General features: G+C 41.8%; 1 protein-coding gene across 1 annotated transcript in view; it reads left to right on the top strand.

Moving 5' to 3' along the window:
* Positions 1-836: 836 nt before the first annotated feature.
* arhgef12b (Rho guanine nucleotide exchange factor (GEF) 12b) overlaps positions 837-21,300 on the top strand; it is a gene marked incomplete at its 5' end in the record, with an annotated part of 50,778 nt that continues 30,314 nt past the window's right edge. The window contains one exon of the mRNA XM_080851397.1: positions 837-2,211. Within this exon, the coding sequence (XP_080707523.1) occupies positions 2,180-2,211 (32 nt within the window). The remainder of the gene's footprint in view (positions 2,212-21,300) is intronic.

A 21,300-nucleotide genomic window follows, 5' to 3' on the forward strand; every position in this document is an offset into this window, starting at 1 on the left:
TATTATCATTATCAATATCATTATTATTATTATTATTATTAATATTAACTAAGCCAGTCTTGTTTGTCTTGTGGAACTAAAAGCCAGAGCTGATGGGCTCAGCTTTCAGGTAGGCCTATAGGAAAACAATTCTCTCATTTCATAACAGTTACAGATAATTCAGTGATAGTTAACTGTTTTGATATCTGCTTTACTTTTCATGTTATCCAGCTGTTAATCTGTAAGCAAGATGCAAAGAAAAGATGATGTCTCTGAACAGATAAAAAATGTACTTCAACTCAGTGTAATATGACTGTTTGTTTGCTGGCCAATGTAAGCTAAGTGCATTTGCTGAAGTCTTTTAGGCTTCACTTTCGTAATGCATATAGTAGAATGATGTGTAATTAAAAATATAAAAAATATAACTGTTTTGGAATGATAGCCGCTGGTGTAATGGCTGAAAATGAACAAGAACAATTTTAGGGACCTTATTATATTTGTTTGAAAGTTTTTCATAATTAGTTTATGTGTTGTTCATCAGTTTAATCAAGGTTACCTTTGAGAAACACATGTTTGGGTGTATAATGAGAATTTAAGGCAAAACAGACCGCGGTGTCCCTCCAATTGCATCTTGTGGCCCTAGAGTCCAGGGCTGTGTGATTATTTTACGGCGGAGGGATACTCCTGTTGAGAGAAATGTCGGCAATGCGTAGGAATCTCGGGATGCAATTTGCTCAAAGTCAGGAATTATTTGTATTTTAAATCTTTTCCCAGCGTTATCTTAGTGAGCGATGGAAATTTGGCAATAGTGTCAAAGTAACCTTTTACTCTCAATGATTTTTATTTTCACTATTTCAAATTGGTGTATTTTCCAGAGAAAGACAATACGACAAAACTGCTGGATTTGGGGAAAAACATGGAGACAAGGAGGGGAAGGACTCGACTAAATGACTAAGCTTGAAGTTTTCAGCCATCAATGCATTCAGGAATCTCTTGGAGTTAACATGTATTGGACATTGAAGATATATCGATTTCTTCCTGTTCTGTGGGAACAAAAGTGCCGGGAAAATATCCATTGAATCTGGACATCAAGTTAGCATTCGAAAAAACTCTGCTCAGTTTACATCAAAGGATTCGGAAGTTTTCTCCCGAAAATCTCTGAGAAGATTAGCCAGTTTGGAATTCTGGTCGATGGAATTGTACTGAGGAATCACAAATGGGTAATTCTACCCCAACAGTGTTTACCCCACAAATCTTACCCCAAGGAACATCTTAAACATTATCACTCCGGATAGCACCGCGGCAAAGCGGTGTTTTGTTAAGTATTTTCCATCCAGTGTTCACCTCAACAGGCCTGTATAGGCTTAATGAAAAGACCACGTATAGATAGTGACGGAAGATGTGCAATTTACGTGTTGTTAGAATGTTAATATTGAAGGAGTAGAACTTTTACAGACTTCCGTAGTTGTACCAAACTTTTCGGAAATCTCATAGACACGACAATACAAACGTGTCTGGGAAAGGCTGTAACTGGAAACTCGGTCAGAGATGGGAACATATTTTAAGAGAAATGTGGTCATTGACACGGAGTAATACCGAGTGACATTTGGACAGCAAAATATTTTTGGTCTTTTTGACTGAAGGGTGAGAGTTTCGAGACCACAGAAAAGGTGAAACCGTCTATTCGGCTACATTGTAGCTGAAAACAAATTAACAATAGGAGCTGTTACCTCGCATAAATATTTCCAAAACTAAGGCAAAGAGGGCTCGATGTAGACCGTGTGAAAGGTTGTCGTGTAATGAGCCTACCTTATTTTCACTTAGATTTTTAGATTGCAGCCTTTTTGAAAGTATTTTACAGTCTTTGAAATATTAACTATGGTTGCATGAACTTATCAGTTATCCATGTTCAAAACTATCCGGAGTATTTTTCTGTACAGGACTACAGTATGTGGTAACATATACCATCGTTTTGTTCAACCAACAATTTCCTGTCTTGTGAGAAGCCTAATAACATAGATTTCTGGAACTGGCCGAAGACGAGCATACAGTGGAATAAGCTATCGTAGACTAATTGTCAAGACCATCATTCGATTCGAAACACTTTGGTTGGACGTTACCAATTTTCCAACGTACGAGGGAGATTGTACACATTAAAATGATAGTTGGATAAAGGCTGAAGAAATTAAACGAAAGCCCAATGAGCGGCACACAGTCCACGATAACTGACAGGTAAATGCTTTCTCATGTTTTCAACACGAGTTTCAAAATGTGTTTGTATGCATACACATGTATTACCTTGTTTTTCTTCATGTGGATTCATCTACATAAATGACTGTTATGTATACGCCAGCATGGGTATAGCGGCTATTGCTAGCAAAACCAACGTAGGCTGTGCCAAAATCTCAGTTGCATTGGTGTAGTCTACATATCCGTTATACATGTAACTGTTAATGATGGGTCACCCATGAGAACGCCAAAGATGTGTTTCTAGCTTGATCCTTAGAGCAGTGTTCTGCCAGATAGCCTTCATATAGCCTTCATATATCCCAGTGTAGTGGGTAATGTAATTTATTAGGGCAGATTTGCTAATGTCTCACCAAAACAGATGGTTCTGTACCCTCCTGCATGGATACCATCCGTTTGCAATAGGGGCCAAAAAAAATACACAGCAAGAGTTCAATAGTGCTCAAAACTTCAACTAGAATTTTAAACTAAACCTTGTCATCTTTGTATGCTTTCATTTATCTATCTACATCCTTTGATTTAGGACGTTTTGATAATAGAGGGAGAGTATTGGTGTAAATGTGGATGTGCCTGGTTAGACAGGTAGACATGAACACTGATCAGATATTCATGGTATTGGAGTTGGCAGAGTGGCAGAAGAACAGAAAGAAGTGCCACCATAGAAATTGAATAGTGACTTAAGTCAAATGATCTGACTATTATTATTCATCTCCTAAGGCATTTTATACCAGAGACTCCTACTCCCTGGATTGTTAGTGTATTTGCAAAATGTGCTGCTTATGTAGTGCCTTTTGACGTGTTTGAGTGAAATTTGTATTGCAGAATGCAATGGCTTGGAGAGTGAAACATTGAATGAAGGGAATTTACTGATTTGTTGCTTAATGTTCAAAATAGCCAACGGAGGATGCACATTTATTTATTTTCACTTTCCGCTATGGATTTCGGGAGAATTATGTAACAAGGATTATCTCAAAGTGATGTGACATTTTAATCAGAAGAATTTGCTGCTTGCCTTGATGTTTATGTAGTGTAGTCAGTAAACTCCTGTAGAAGCATGTATGGGTTCAACAGTCCTGACACTGCTGTGCATACTGTGGACTGTGGCATTGTTCCCTTTATAGAGACGGATGCAAGCTGAAAACATTTACATTTAGTCATTTAGCAGACGCTTTTGTCCAAAGCGACATACAAGGGAGAGAACAGTCTAGCTACGAGCAATAGAGACCTAGTGTAACCATAAATACTACTTTACATAACAAATAGAAAAAAGAAGTGCAGGAATGTAACTGCTGTCAAAACACCCAAATGTTCCATTTGCTCTGTAGTTTTTAAAATTGCAGAACTCTAAAGTTAAACAGTGTGTTGCTCACTGTTATCTGTTGTGAATGCTGCGTCTCTCTGTTTCGTGGTTTTTACCATTCCTTTGTATACAAGCGGTGTCTCATGTATGTTTATTTATGAGGTGTTTATGGCCCGGTGTACCAAAATCGTTTTGGCACAAGTGTTCTTATTCCCAATGCCACCATGAGCAACGGGTTAAAGGCAAGCTCCCATTCTGAACTCACCCACTCTCGGTGGAGAGGGAAGCCACAGTGGAACACGTGAGCTGATCATCCATGACAGGCGAGTGGTTGGCCAGGGTTCTGTGCTCTCACTGTAGGCACAGGCCTGTTAGGGTTCACCGCTGAAAATGTCCAACAGTCACCAGTCTGCCCATTATCTGCTGATATTATGGTACATATATGCCTGTGAGCATTAGTTTCACGATGGTAGAGGTTAAGACACAATTACAGGCACACTTTCTTAAAAAATGGGTGGTGATGTGATGGTTTGTTCAACTTAAAATAGTGGTTTGTGGTGCACGTACAATGTAGTTACACGACCTGTTTTCAGTATGTCAAAGGATCGCACAAGACATTACTTTACATAAAAGTCCTAAAGTCATTAAGCCACAACATGACAGAAATGCAATAGAAGGTGTTACTATTGAGTGTTATTAATATAACCAGTAATGTTGGAGGTTGCAAAGCAGTTTTGCATTTGTTTTTTGCATTCTGTATTGATATGTGTGGGAAAAGTAATTATTCACAAAAATATACAAAGCTCTGGTAGGATTTTTATGTATAATACATGCAAACAGCTAAGGTCCCCTGAAAGAAATGCAGGGTTGCTTAATAAGACGCCACAATGTTTTTTTATACGCAGTATAAGGATCAATTGAAATTAGCTCTTGTTCCTGAGGTTATACTACCACTTTGTTGTTGATTGCCCTTCAGTGCACACCTCAATTTGTCCTTTGAGAACTTCACTAGAATCTCCACAATGGCTAGAGGACACGGTAGAAAGAGATGGCCTCAAAATCACTCTACTCAAGAATATTGGCCAGTTGTGTAACTCCACATTTCTGTCCAGAGTTGCCACAGGACTAGCCTGGCCATTACCAGCCTGTGCCTCCATTTCGTTCATCAATTCAGGCGGAAATACGTAGGCTGGTGTCACCAGGCTACCACAGGACCACATTACTTTCAAAATAAGGATCCTTATGTCATATTAATGCATTTTGAGAGGGCCACAGTGAATCCACACTTGGAAGGCTTCTTGCAGAGTTCTTGTTCCCTCTAGCAGAAACCCAAGTTCTCTATTCCTATTATTCCTATTGTTGCTGTGAGCTAGTGGTCTATTAAAAGAGTGATGGGTTTTATGATCTAAACATGCTTCAAGAGAAGGTAACAACACTCTGTTCGAATGTACCCCACTGTAATTTGATTTGCAGACCACCGGTTCCCACAATTAAGTTTCATGATCTATTCATAGTTGACAGGTGTACGGAAATGACACAGGAAAGATAATAGAGGACGCCGGAGTAATCGGCATCGGAGCCATTGTGGGCGATTCTCAAACTAAATGTAGGCTTAGTTATTAGACATATGGTGGATGGAGGCGATTGAGTGCCACAACTCATTAACATTTCAACACCATGAGACCGTTCTCTCCACCACTTTGTGATCCAGAGATGGAGGAAAGTATTGCAAGGTATTGAAAGTATAGCATGGGTTGTGGAGGTGGGGGCTCGTGGCTTTGCTCTTTGCTCTTTGTCACAGTGTTTCGCTGATCTGTGTGTTTCTTTACCCCCGAGGCCCGCTCGGGAAGTGGTGACATCACTGATAAACAATGTCTGTCAGCCTGGCCAGGCCACCAGCCTTCCCTGACAGGCTGCAGGCCATGAGTAATGCATGATGGGAATGTGAAGAGCCTGGCTGGTGGACTGACCTCAGGACCAGTTATTGGCCTTCGCTTAGTGCATAGCTCATACAAATGATCTTGAATTAAGAGTGTTGTCATACCCAGCATTGTAATAGTAATTAAAGCAATAGTAGGTTGTTTTCATCTAACAAGCTAACTAGCGAAAAGCCAACAGACATTGCCTTGCAATCACCACCCACAGCATTCCTGGTACAGATGAAAGGTAGTTAGCTTGCTAACAGATGAAGTTTGGCAACATTATGATGTCCTAACTGGACCCGAATCACAAAACCGCACAGTGAACAGGCTAGTCAGCTGATTGGAATGACGGGGGTGTTTATCTGTCCTTCACATGACCACATGCTATGAACATGAATGTAATGATGATGCAAACACTAGCTGGTCTACAAAAACTTTCCTTGAAAAAACCTGCCTAATTTGCCTTTAAAGTGGTGTGTGAGACTGCGGTTCAGAATGCAAATTTAATGACGGGAAGTTTATTTTTTACATGAAGCAAGTGTTTAGGTTCTTACCTCCTAACTGGTGCTGTTGTACCTTATGATCCCTTCTCACTCTACCTGCTTATCAGACTCTGAGCCACTGGCATTGTGTATGTCTGATAGCCTATTTGTTGGTGCCTCAGTTTTGAAGCCGCTTTTTATTGTTGTTTATTTTATCCAGATGAAGTGCTGTAATTGAAATCAAGTTTGTTAGATGACAGAATTATGTCCTGTTGTCTTTGTCATGCCCTTGCTGAGACTCATAGAGAAGTCAGGATTTTGTCTGTTTGGTCAGCTGATGATCAGCAGTCTTAAGTCAGCCTTTCCCCCTTCTGTGACTATGAGGTGTGTGTGTGTATAGAATGTTGTTGTAGTGTTTTTGTACGTTTGCATGTGCACAGAATTATAATCTCCTATTCAAAGTATTCACTGTTGTGAATATGCCAGTGAACTTAAACTAGACCAACCATATGGTTTCAGTGCTCTTCACTCATTCCACTGTGTGTCCGCTCTCCCCAGCGTCTGGCTGCTGCATGCCTTGGCTTGCTCTGCAGACAGAAGCGCTAATAACTAGCGGAGGACCACGCCCCGGCAAAACAGCCTAGTGAAAAAATGACCATGCATCCGCGCGCTTGATAAATGAATGCTGCTGTGTATAAATGGCAATGCACTGCAGCAGAGTCTGTGGTGGAGTGTGACTGTAATTGATTTGTCAGAGATTTAACAGATGCCCTGTGCTCCAAATGGCAGAGTCACTCAGAGAGGATTGGCTCTCTGCACTCTTGAGTTGGAAACTAGGAGCGAGGGGGAGGGGTGAGCCTACAGCAGAACAGGAAGTGACAGGATGTCACCATTCTGCCAGCAGTGACAATTAAGGCCAGTTAAGGCTCCTGCTGGTAATGTTATCTATTTGAAAAGTTCCTCTCAAATGTGCTCTGTGGCTGGATGACATTAGTCATTTGATCACTCTTGTTTGGCACACTCTGTGTAAACACAAATCATATCTGAATCAGCACGTTAGTATTCACAAATGAATGTTTGTGCACGCATTTCTTAGACCTGTTTGTATGTATTCACTATCTTTTGGTTAAGTCTAATAAGTCGGAAAGTAAATAAGCATAAGCCCTTTCTGGGTTGTCCTGGTACTGGCCATGGCATTATCTATGCTCTGATGAATGTGATGGCATGTATTCTGTTTGCTCTAATGTTAATTTAAATTAATTTCACATAAATCCACATAGGCAGTGGATAAACCCTTGACAATCTTTTCTTCAAAAATTGCTCTGTACCACAGTTTGTCAGCAGTGATGGAATAAAAATACTGGTATTCCCCCAAGGATGTGAAAAAACAAAACACTGAGGAGACCCTGGACACTCTTAAGAGGTAGCGAGAAAAAGGAGGCAAATGAAGCTTCCAGAACATACTTTAAGATGATGCACATGGAACAGTGCTCTGTGGTGCCCAGCCATCCCATAGTAAGTGGCACTTCAGGGAGAGACTGAGAGAAAGAGACCTCTCATGAAGAAAGAGGAAATGGGCTCCTGGCTGGCGTAGTTTGGAGCCTTGAGTGCTCGTGGGCCCAGACCAGCACAGTGCCTCATGCGCCCCACACGTGACCGGCCCTTTGACTTTCCCAGCTGCATCTCCATGGCAACTGCCAGTTATGTGCCGCAGCTTTCCCATCCTGCCTTGCCAGCAGTTGGTGGTGAAGGGAAAGAAAATGACTTCCTCAGGACGGCCTGACCATCGACTCCACTGACCCGCTCTTATCTCTGCGTGCCGCCGGCGCACACAGGCTGCCGTGAGGTTCCTTCACACCAACACCAAAACACAGTAGAGGAATGCCTCCCTGTGCATTGGGGCCTGGTGGATACATGTGTGTGTGTGTGTGTGTCTCAGTTCTTAGCCTGCGGGACAAGTGCTGGTGCCCTCTTGGCTTTCTTCAGTATTGCAATTCAGATTGAACCATATACGAGAGAGATGACTCAGTCTTTCCTTCCCGCTGCATTTTCAGTGCTTCCTGACGAATGGGGTGGAAACATAAAGAATGTGGAAAAAACAGCTGTTCAAATGTGGAGCTCAAAATGGCCATTTAGGTCAGTACCGTTAAGCCCAGCTGTAGGGGGTTGAGGGGTTGTGTGGGGTCAAGCAGGCCGAGTGTGCCAAGGTAAACATACCAGTGCAACATTGTTGCCACTGAATTCTCCATTATCCTGGCTGATGAAATCTTCTGTCAAACGGTAGCTGGTGAATTCTCTGGTGTCATAACTGACACATTCTTTTGTACCATAGCTGCTGGAGTCTGGTGAAACAGCTGTTAAGTTCTTGAGAATAGTTGACGCAGGGTTGTCCTAACACATTATGGCTATTGAATTACACGTTCCTGTCTTTGCTCCTTGGTGGGTTCCTTAGTGAAATGGTGTTGGTAGTATTCAGTAGAGTTATATTGAATATGACTGCCGTGTCTTTGATGGACAGAGATGGCTTGTGTGTTACTTTTTGAAATATTTGTCTTTTTCAGATTTGTTTTAAGTATGGTAATGGTATTTTAATATAATAAATACATACAGAAAATGTATATCTGTACAGGACTGCAAGTCTTCTAAACGACTACATATAAATGTAAAATATTAACATTACCACAAGAAGTGAGCATTTAGTATGAAAGGTGTGAAGTGTAATTAGGCTCATGTAGTATGAGATGTGGGGGTGGATAAAAGGTCTCTGTGTGACGGCGAAGCCCGCCAGTGTGATGAGTCACCAGACAGCACTGTGCACCTGGACCTGCAGACGCGCTCCTTCCTCCCACCTCCGTCACAGCCTCAGTCTGTTCAGCCCAGTGGAGCGAGTCTCAACAGGACGCTCGGCCCGATTGCTATCGCCCTGCTGCACAACTGGTAACATCTGGCTGCAGGCAAGATAAGACGGGCTGGGCTGCTCCACCCTAGTTTGCCTGCAGCAGAACTTCCTGCGATAGCAGACCATTACCAAATCACCACGCTGCTTTGGCTGTTTAAAATGCCGTTGCCTGCTACGTGATAATCGTCCAGTTGGCTGGATGTCATCACCTAGGAAGCTCAAACCATGTTATTCTGGATAGATGGTTTAGTGAGCGTATCCTAATGTTTCTACATTTACATTTAAAAAAAAAAAAAAACATTAGGTTGGTAGTTGAATAAGTTAGGTTGCACATGTTTGCTATTTGCTGTGAAATGGTAACATTTGAAATCATACTGACATGCTCCCACTCACTTGCACTATCCAATGCTTATTTGGATGACATGACGACATGATATCCTCATGCCAAAGGGGAATGTTTTATTGGTCCAATACCCATTGTAAAAAGAAGCTGTTCTAGCAGGGTTATTCTAGCCTGGTGACACCAGCCTACGTATTTCCGCCTGAATTGATTTCATGCTCATACTCAGTCTGGCCCAACCCCATTGACAATCGTCTCCAGAACTCAAAATTTTGCAGGACCAATCAGCGAACAGTTCAGAGCTGTGACGCAAAACTCGCCTTGGAGGAAAAGACACGAAAAGCTATCGGAAAAGTTGTCTCAACTCTCGAGAACATCAGAAAATTAAAAGGAGAACAAGAGTATTTTCTTGTAAGTTTTATGATTGGAAAGGACGTCGTAGCTCTTCTCCCAACTGGCTTTGGGAAGAGTTTAATCTACCGAATGCTTACTAAACGTTGCTGATTGGTTAAGGGAACTCCAATGATTTTAAACCTCAAGATAAGCACCCGCCCATCTCGGAAACCAAAATGCATTGGGTTGGCCCAGACTGAAAGACGGAATGAAATGGAGTCACAGGCTGGTAATGGCCAGGCTAGGGTTATTCCACATTCCAGCAAGTTATCCAGCACATTAACATTTACAAGTTGCATAGTAATGATGATTGGCAATTGTATACCCACCTACATAATTTCAACCTGTCTAATCCATTTGGCTGTTTATGTTGTTTTAGTGAGACAGATACAGGTTGCTTTCAGACGAGGGAGATTTTCGCTCTAGGCATGTTTTCATTGTCATTAGATGTGTGGAATTGCCCAAGGTCTGTCTAGGTATTTTTATTGAGGAAACAAAACTATATCCCAACAGTTAACGTGCACTGTAGGGGCAAATCAAACATACTAGTTCTTTGATGTGTACTGACTGTACTTTGTGTGTGTGTGTGTCTGTGTGTGTCTGTGTGTGTCTGTGTGTCTGTGTGTGTCTGTGCTGTTTTTCCACACCTGAATAGGCCCCAGCTGTTTAGACGACCATTGAAATTTCTGCCATAGGCTCAGTCTAAGTGAGTGAGGACAAAGGCAACTGCTGAGCCAAGGCTTTTGGGTTTTGTTCTGTGGACAAAGTGCACAAATGTACCTCCACAAGAGAAATTAGGCCAGAGGGGCCGATTGTTCAATGATAGAATCGATCAGCCACTGCAGTCAGTAGGACCACCGAACGCTAAACCCTGATATTTGGGGTTGAAGATATCGCAGTCACAATACCTGATTATTGATTATTGGAAACAGTAACAAGCCGGGCAAACATTTGTCTGTCTATTTCTGTGTTTGTTATAGATAAGGAACTCAAGAAAAACGACTCTGGTGTTCTGGTGGTATGAGAAGGAGATGTGAAGATATTCTCCATGTAGATGTCTCTTTCGTGTGTTCAGTGACGGGTGTTCTGCTGGTTTGAGAAGGAGATGTGCTGATATTAACGATGTAGGAGATGTTCCTTTCGTGTGTTCAGTGACTGTCTGTTAAGGCCTGGCTGTGCGAGGCTTCTGCATGAATCATCCCTGAGGAATCGTCTGGTATTTTTGGCATTTGAGACATGAGCGTATTGTGCTTTTTTTCCCCCTTTTTGTAATCAAGTGTCTATAAATAGACCCCTAAACTGGGCACTCCTTAAAACACGAGGTTGTAGGAGCACTACTAGTGTTTGGACAATCCTGAACCTGAAATTGTATATGAGCTCTTTTGTGTTTTAGATATAGTTTGTACCTCAACCTACACATGTTTTCAGTCTGTAATTAACCCATTCACATCTTCACTCCATTGCCTGATTTTTGACAGTTGAAATGTGCAAAGTGGCCTGTAGGCCCTGACCACTGTTTTCCTCTACACCAGTTCTATCTTTCAGAGTCTTTGCATACCTCTCCACATTACCCTTTTCCTTACTCACACACAATGTTTCATTGACTGTTTTTGTGCTTTGTCTTATTAATTCAACCTGGTTTGTTGAGTTGGGTTGGGTTGGGTTGGGTTGGTTGGGTTGGGTTTGTTGGGTTGGGTTGGGTTGGGTTGGGTTGGGTGGGTTGGGTTTGTTGGGTTGGGGTTGTTGGGTTGGGTTGGTTGGTTTGGGTTGGTTGGTTTGGGTTGGTTTATTTACCCATGAGGATAACTGAGGTTATTAAACACCGTGCAGGTGAGGTCATGTCTGTGCAATTTGACCAGCCTTTTGTAGAACAATGCAATTGACCGTTTGAACGTCTGGAGATTAGGTTGCTTTGTTGATAATGTGTTTTACTGGCTCCATTACGGATTCTCTTCAGGCCAGGTTTTGTCACTGCAGCCACCAGCTCACTCGTTTCTGTTGGCAGAATCAGCTACAATACTCACTCTTAATGAGATTATACAGGTTTTAAACAAGTGAGTCAAATTTCTGGTTGGAGTGTTCATCATACTATGGTTGCTATTTACAGCTTGCCTAAGCCAGTGTAAAGCTGTCCCAGGACTGTAGCAGCTCCCTCTTGGAGGACTAAAAGACAACCATTTCTTGTTTTGCATTTGGCAAGGACACAGCCTGGAGACTCGGGATTGTGTGGCCTTGCTGTGTTTACAATAAATCTGCAATTAGCTGACTTTAAGTGGTGCAGAGTGCAATTACTGTTCAAAGAGTTATACAAACTGTGAGCATGGTTACTTCACCCTCTAGTTAAGATGATATCCTTGTGTGCAGCACTGAATTAATTATTTTTAGCACAATATTTGATTCCAGATATCTCCCACAGACTCCTCTATGTAAGCAGTCATTGCACAGTGCCATTCACATGCTATTTAAAGGACGTTTAAGTAAGGGATAATGTATAGAACGCAGGTCATTGTCGGGAAAATAAGCCCCGACAGGGCGAACAGCACCCAGACGCGAAAGCGGAGGGGTGTTGCTTCACCCTGAAGGGGCTTATTTTCCCGACAATGACCGGCGTTCTATACATTATCCCGCTTATTATACGGTTACAACTAAAACAAACAAATTACTTAACACCGTGTGTCTATTTACAATGCATTTGTTACTATACGTAGTGTTTAAAAGGAGAGAAATAGTTCGCCAAAGACGTTGAACTTCAAAGACAGTTGAACATTCTTTAGAACACAGCTGCTCAACCGTCCGCTGAAACTCCATTGATAAGTTACCGTACTACTTGCGGAGTGCTACGAAAGACGTGAATTAGAGGCAAAAAGGCCACTTTCCTTGACAGCGGTCATTAACTGCATAGCAACGGTCAGTTATCGGAAAATAGTTGACCGCAGAACGTTGGGAAGCCCCATTCAAGTGAATGGAGCATTCTACAGCATTAAGAAGAGCCGTGTAATAAGCACTGTTAATTATTTTCTGTTAAGGTAGCTAAATACATTCTGGAAGAACACTTTGGTACTCAAACAGTACTTTGGAGTATTTATGGCTAATTTTGGTTGGTGTTCTTAATCTGTTTTGTTAAAGAGGTTATGTGAAATTGAGGCTATTGTTTTAAAGATTGATTGACTTGCATATTGTAGTCAGAGGTCTCTGGACGGACAATTGCATGTAGTGGAAGCTTCAAGAGCTGACAGAGCAACAGATATTGCCTTATCTAGCTACTTTACCTTCAATTAAATTTAGATAGGAAATGGCACTAATTTTCTCAGTAATTCTGTAAATTCCCTTGCAGAGATGAACACCTCAACATATAAGTTATAGTCACGATATACCCATGATATACCCATGGGGTCATTTCAGTATAAATTCAAGGTCCTGCTTGATCATGGGATACTGGTATTGCTGTGTTAATTTGAAGCACTTGTCCTTCAGCCTCATGCAGACTACTACAGTAATGTTACCCCATTGCCTCAATCTTTTAACATTACAACTGTATGGTGAAGTGACTGTATGGTGTGTTTGTGTTTATGGAAAGTGTCCATACACTGTACATGAAAACACTCACAAAGGTCTTTTGTCAGTGACTATATGCAGCAGACTCCAGTGCTTTGGCCTTAACATGGGTTGTTTTTATTACTGATGGGAATCGTGTCTAGACCTTTTGAAGTACATCACTGTCTTGTTTGCTTTCCATGCACAGTGAATGGAAGGCTTTTCAGTGTAGCTGAACAAAGCCAGTTGGTTAAGTCATTGGGACAGAAGTATAAGTGAGTGTAATTGGAGCATGTTCGCAGTATTGATTTGTGAAGCGAAGTGAAGAATTGCATGTTATGCTGCCAAGATACTGATACTGACACCACTGACATGGTCACAATGGGCCTGTGTTGAGATTTGGCTATGAAGGATTTGGACTGAAGCTCTGAAATGGATTTCCTCATTATCAGTGAACATAATTGTTTGCTTTCTGTGAAAAACTCAATAATTAAGCACACATCTTTATGCTGTGTAAGGGACTGATGGTTATAAACTGTGTAGTTGTAGCTGCATCTAATGGAAGATTTGTGTTGTGCTTAAGTCATAATGCTGAGCGGTAATTTAAAGTGTGGATGTACAGTGTGAAATATGACTCAGTAGAAGGATTGTTTTGAAAAGATGAGGATCACCACAGTTCCAGCTGGTCTTAACTCAAAAGCTGTGCTGCTGCACACAGCTCATCAGAACTAAGTACATTTGCTGTTAAGCTGCTTAAATACATTAAAAATATATAATCTCCCTTTCATGAGAGGAAAGAACTAGACACTTCTATAAAGAAATTACATTTAGAAGACTGAACAAAGTAATTTTTGTGTTTATTTTACAAAACAAAATCCCCCTACGCTGCTGTACTGTACTACTTCATGAAGCTGCTGTACTTAAAGGCAGAGTCCGCAATTCTAATGTCATACACTTTTGGTCAAATTTGGCGAAATACACTTCCCGGTCCTCCAGCTGTCTGTTCAGTATTTGCGCTAAAAGCACACAGTTCACACAGAGTCCGGGCTCTGTAAATAGGAAACACACATAGTTGCATTACATTATGAGCCTCTCAGTGGCAGTTTACTTTGACACAGACGTATGCCCCATGGGATTACATCGTATGTCGCCGGTTATAGCGTGATTTTGGATCGTTTCTGTCCTCAGCTAAACATTTGGACCCAAAAAGGTGGGAAAACAAGGGCTCAGGTGAAAAAATAGAGGAAAACACCTTTAATTATATAACAGAGATTCAACAGAACTTAATTCAACAATCTTTAGAAATCTCATTTCATCAGAGGTTGGAATGCTCTGGTGACATAACTGACCACACGTTCTTTGGACGAGTGTTGTCATCTTCTCTCTGTGCAGTTGTAGAATGTTTTCATGTATCAAGAAGGATAACCACATCTGTGGGCTAGTTGGCAGTTCCAGCCTTAGGAAAAAAATGTGAGTGCACCACATCATAAGCTGCCAGCATAATGTTAGAGATCATTTTCATAAGTGATTATCCAGTAGTGTAAACACAAGCCCAAGCTTTATTTTTTAAGACTGTGGAAAATTGAAATGTTGTTCAGAATTAAACACTTAAATGATACTGTGGTCAAACTGACACTGACAGACTCTTGTCCAGTTGGTATTGTTTTCCATATTGTTCATATTGATTGGAGATAAAATGTGTCGGGTGACGGTAGTTCTAGTTAAGACACAGATGTAGTGGTAATACCTCTGGCCTAGTAATGGCAGGAATGGTTTTGACTTGCCTCACAAACAGCTGTATGTTTGCTGATATCCTCCTTGGATTTAGGACCCTCTTACCAACTCAACCCCCAGTATTTGGTTGGTTACATACAGAAGACATGCCTCTACTAAACCCCCAGTATGTGGTCGAGCCTCTATTTAACCATGCTTTTTCACCCTTGCCCTCTACAAGGACCATATGAAGAACACTTAGCAGCGATTTTAAATGTGTTTGTTTAAGTAGTCCGCTAGATTTTGATATTCTCTCTGTGTCTACCCGCTATGTATGCGTAGCCTCTTAAGACTGATTATCTCTGCATGTTCTTGGTGTCCCCCTGGGGTTTTAAAGAGTTCCTCTTGTAGTGTTTCAGTGAGCCTGGCCTTTGTAGTGGGGAGGCATATTCAACCTGACATCCACTCCTAGGGAGGAGAGAGGCTGGGAACACGGAGATGGCTGCAGAGCCCCGGGCCAGAAGGAGAGGTCAGGAATCCTGATCTCTGACTGTGATCCACACTGACACCCAAGTGACCACTGCATGGCTGTGTGCTGACCGAGGGTGTGACCACTACATCCAGTCTCCTGATTTGAGAGCCGTAAACAGGAGAAGTGTGCTTATTATGCTTGGGCACTTACTTTAAGTGCATTAACAGACTGTCATGGTTAACATGCACTGCAGATAAGTGCAGATACTCATCCACCAGGCAGTACAGGCAACGTTACAGTACAGGCAACATCACAGTACAGGCAACATCACAGTACAGGCAACATCACAGTACAGGCAACATCACAGTATAGGCAACGTTACAGTACAGGCAACATCACAGTACAGGCAACATCACAGTACAGGCAACATCACAGTACAGGCAACATCGCAGTACAGGCAACATCGCAGTATAGGCAACACCACAGTACAGGCAACATCACAGTACAGGCAACAACCCAGTACAGGCAACATCACAGTACAGGCAACGTTACAGTACAGGCAACATCACAGTACAGGCAACATCACAGTACAGGCAACATCCCAGTACAAGCATTTTCTATCTTCTATATGGGCCATTCTACCGAATTCGTGTAATATGCAGTCCCTCAACAATAAAAACTATTTACAAAACAATTAGGTATTTAGGCATAGATATTTAATTAGAAAATGTTATGGTCTATATAAACCCAATGCATTACATGAGATAGTGATAAGCTAAATATATACAAAATCATCATTTATAGGGTACTTTCTATTGGGAAGTAGCTGTCCCCAACCCTGACATCTAAATTTCAATGCCTTTAAATAACACTTTTCAATTTTTTTAGATTTTTTTCAATGATTTAATTTCAAAGATCTTTATGATTGGGTTGAAACAGAACTTGGAATATTTAGATTTATTGTGGGTTTAATTTTTAAATCAATTTTCTATACTCAAAAAATCATGTCCCTAGTTTTCATGTCACTACCGAAACACAAGAGTTTTAGTCCATTGGCTGAGCCTGTGTTTTAGCCACGACTCTGCATTTTTGACCATGCAGTGACACTGCATCTCTGACCCTCATGGTTGAATGGTAAGTAGCTAAATCCCATAGTTTTTATATAAATGTGTTCCAAAGTCTGAAAATCGACGTGTAACCTTAAGAATTGTCACTACCGAAACGCATGTTTTCTTCAATTAAGTAAACCTTTTGGGGTTTCATGGAAAATCTTATGTTTGTATGTGTGTTCACCTCTTCAAAGATGTGTTTGCATGCCGTGTGCTTGTTAGAATTCTTTATTTATGCTTAAAGTTAGTTAGAATTGTCACTACCGAAACAGTCACTACCGAAACATATGGTAGTGACCTGATGATTTCAGTAGTGACAAAATGAATTGGTAAGTAGTTCAATCCCATAATTTTTAAATAAATGTGTTGTGTGGACTAAAGGGCGGCCCAGAGCACCTTTTGGAAGATTTTGGGAGAGAAATGAACATCCATCCAACAGTGCAGTCACTACCGAAACACTGGATGTCACTACCGAAACAGTGCAGCACTACCGAAACACAGGATGTTTTGTAAAAAATGAAGTATATTGAGTAATCAACTAAAATGTTATGATACTGATTGGATTAATGTATGTTCAATTTCATCAATGAACAACTCTGGAATCAATATGATCAGTATTTAGCATTTTACAAAGAAATATTGCACTTAGATTTTGATGAATTGTATAAATTGAACTTGAAAATTTGGTAAAAAATTCATTTTTATGGATTTCATTGTGAAAACCTTCAAGAAATATTTGTAAAAATACTCTTCAGAGAAGGGAAGGAAACACAATCTGAGCAGGTCAATAATAATACTTTTTTACTATAGTAAATGTGATGTTTCGGTAGTGACAATTTTTGGAAGAGGAAAAACATTCCAACACATTCTGAAAATACAATATAAAAATTGACTGTTCTTTTACTAGATAAGTGTACTTTAGATATGGTACAATATACATACGGACAAAGTTTTGGGAATAAAACATAAAAAAATCAAAATATTTCCGACCTGACTTTGCACCAATTCGGTAGAATGGCCCATATATGCTACCCTTGGGCCAAACCCTTTGCCTCGGCTCTAGTGGAATGGTGTGCTTGTCACTTAGACTAGCATCTGTGGCTATGGGCAACACAAGAATGCATTCATAAAAACCCAATATTTATATGCATTAGAAGAACACAGATTTACTTTGAGATACATTTAGTGGTTTGTTGTGCCGGTAAAGTCCTCCTCCCCAAGAGAACGGTGCATGTTCACACGTGTGTTTGACTCTTTTGTCTCATGCTCACTGTTGCTGTATCCATATCTTACTTGTGCTGTATTAGCCAATAGCTCTAAGGTGCTTGTGTTGTGGGTCAGGGGGATTTGATAGTTAAGAATCTGGAGTCTCTGAGCCAATGCCAACACGGGAGTTCTCTGTCATCTGATAAATCGCTGTTATGGCATCCAGGAATGACCATGAAGTGACTCTGCGCTCTAATGGAATGCTACGTAGTTCATCCATGCTAAGGCTATTACCGCCCCAAACCCACCAATCCCGTAGGTGTATGGGGAGCGGGTGGCGCACTGCTGGATCCCCCAGGGCTGTCTGAGCCGGTTGGTGGAGCTGTGTGGAGCCTCCTCTCTGATCCTGCCCTGCAGCGTCCGCCGTCGCCGTAGCAGCACCAGTAGTGGTGCCTGTGCTTTGGTCTCACGTTTTTTTTTTCTTTTTGGGTTAAGCTTCCTTTTTTTTCTCCCTCCCTTTGCTCATTTTCTCTCCCTCCTCTCTCCCCCCAGCCCCCCCACCCCCTTGCAATCATAATAAAATGTGAACGGACAGTCTAGCGTGAAGAAATGTACGTCCCCGAGCCGTGTGGAGATGCTGCCTGCTCTGCTCACATGCTTATTGGGGTTACTGGGGCAGAAGGAGAGCTGGGCTTGCTCCCTACAGGCCCTGGAGACAAGACCAGCCCAGAGCCCATCCTGGAACCACTAAAGAGGCAGGAAGGAGGAGGAGGAGGAGGGGGTAGAGGCAGAGGCTGAGGCCGGATGAACAGTAAGGTGTGGCAGCCACACCTTTCCTTAATGAACCTATTGGTCTCATCAGGTGCCCACTCTCTACGGCGATTGACTTTAACCACTGGACTGGAGATTTGTTGCACTGCTATTACCTCAGAGAGCATATTTGATAATGTAATAAGCTACACATTTAGCTAAAGCTCAATACATGTCAGAATGGTGATCTTCTATCATGTCATCTATGTGATGCAGATGGAGGTTAGGGTACAAAAGCACAGAATATGACTTACAAATTCTTCATAGTCTTACTCAGTCTGTTTATGTTCCTTATCAGCATTTTAACTGCGTCTGAGCAACTACTTGATAAGTCATTTTTTTTATGGGATTCCTGTGGGTGAAAAGTCAAGTTGCTAAGGCCTTGCATTGCATAATGTTGTTTTCCCACTTTGTTGAAAGATTGTTTGAGTGGTACACTGAGCATTTGCATTCGGGCAGTGGCCACTGCATGACTAACAAGCTTACGAGATTAACCTGACAAACGAATGCAAATAATCTGAAATAATAACAAAAGCCAAAAATTGATAGAGGCCAAGCCACAGTAATCCAAAAGCCAAGAATTACCCCGATGTGAGCCGCTCAGTAAAGTGTTGGCTGCCCTGGCAGCTTCCTCCACCCCAGCCTTCCCCGTTCCTCCCCGGCCATCTTTGTAAATAATTAGCCGTTTCCAGGGCCCTGTGCCAGGCACAAATGCATCTTTTTGTTTTTCCTTCTGGTCACAGCCTCCAAACGCAGGATCGCCTTTGACATGCATTTCCTCTGGCTCTGGAGCGAAAGGCCCTGGAGTTTTCTGTGCAGCACTGCGATCTCTGCTCACGCATGATTCATGAGGGGTGTTTCCATGCCACCCCGCTTCTTTTGGGGCCAATGGAAAGCAGAGCTGTCACACTGAGCCGTGTCTGCACTAATGTTCTCGCTGCTTAGAGAGGGCCACGCTTTCTCTCCCTCTCTCACTGTTTTGTGTAAATCTCCTGCAGCCTGTCTGTGCTCTCTCTCTCTCTCTCTCTCTCTCTCTCTCTCTCTCTCTCTCTCTCTCTCTCTCTCAAATTCAATTTTCAATTTCAATTTCAATCTCAAATGGCTTTATTGGCATGAATGCGCGATACATTGTTGCCAAAGCACTCAATACAACAATATTAACAGCAGATAACAGCAACATTAGTGATAATACTGATAACAACACACTCTCTCTCTCTCTCTCTCTCTGCCTGGGTACATCAGCTAACCGCACACAGCAGTTGACATTGAAACAAGAAAGAAAGTGTGCATCCAGAACAGCAGTGTGACCCAACCTCTCATAGGCCTTTAACAGACAGTTTTTCATTTAAATGAATCCCTGTTTACCACGGTTTCTCTCTAAACCTTATAATGTCACGATGGTCCTATTTACATTGTATCATTATGGCACTCATGCACTTGCCATCACAATACATTCACTTGTTATGAAATCTAAAAGTTATGGAACACGACGGCTCTGACATTAAGTTAAAGGAATATTTAGGACACATTTGTAATGACTTCTTAATAAACCTCGCATTACACAACAGCTTGCTGTGATTTTGACAAGTGTGTGATTACTATGGTAAGCAGATTGTGTGCTAAGCAGTTTGCCAAACTGAAATGTATTTCTTTATTATTCCTTTTAATCAAGTGTGTCGTTTATCTAAATTGTTCTCCTATTAAATGGGAGTGTCACCTGCAATCAATCTACCCTCTAATTATTATTGTGTGCATGTTAATTTTGTCTCACAAAGTAGTGGTGGGAATGTGAATCTAAACATATTGTGGCCTGCACTTACATGCTAAGAGGGTGATTGACAGATTCACCTTTTGGATTTTTAAATAGACCCTCCTGTCTTGTCTTCTCTTCTGAAAAAAGGAATGCCCTTTGAGACCTTTGTGTCTGTATGCTTTGTTGAGCCGTCATTGTCATTTTCTGGACCAAAGCAGCTATATTTAAACTGCCAAGTTTCAGCCATTCCCTACCTAACCCTCAGCCCCTTTCCAAGTGAATGCATTTCAAGGACTAAATATCAGATGAGATTCTTTGCACCCAGACTGAGCCAGACGTTTTCTTGTTTGACAAGGCCGACTATTCTTGCTGGACTCTTCTTTGGCTAGAGAGATGAAACATGTTCTGTTCGTGTACGGCTGATCTATGGATCTAAAGCAAAATCAATCTTATGCTTCACAGAGATAAAACTTGAAGAATTGAACAGCTCTTTCATTAAACAGATTTGGTTGCAGTATTACCCTGAAAATATATATATTATTTATGACTTAAGTCGCTTAAGTGATACATTTTTGGTAATGTTTTTTTTATAACGGAAATAGGATGAGATGCATCCTTCTGATTAATATGAGCCTGCATGAGTCAGATGGCTTGTTCTTTATGCCCAGGCTGGAAAGCTTGGCATTGTTTTACGGCGTTTTGTAATGTTTAGGCTCAGGGATTGTTGACCACGGAAAGCTGAAATAGAAGTTCCCAGTCTTGGAGAGAGCTTGAGACTGGCCAAATCCTGCCCCCTGTATTTCCTTAGGAACCGCCCCCCCCCCTCCCTCCCCTAGCACCTCACCCCACCCCACCCCCTTCACCCTTGGCCCCCTCCCCATTCACACATTCAGGAAATGGGAGCCTTGCCAGAAGCCCTCTCTGTTTCCGGGAATCAGTCCCACAATGCCGCTGTGTAGTTGTCGGCTCTGACGTGAGCGCCATTGTTCCCAGCGCAGGGCTCATTGTTGAAGGGAAGGAACAGCAGCAAAAACAAAAACCACCCGCGGAAGAAGCAGGGGAGCAGGGGAGGGAGGACGGAGAGTCTGTGCTATTTCTGTAGAGAGGCTCTCCAACCCCCCCACTCCCACTTAAGGCTGTA

The sequence above is a fragment of the Sprattus sprattus genome, assembly GCF_963457725.1.
Source record: "Sprattus sprattus genome assembly, chromosome: 1".
Lineage (NCBI taxonomy): Eukaryota > Metazoa > Chordata > Actinopteri > Clupeiformes > Clupeidae > Sprattus > Sprattus sprattus.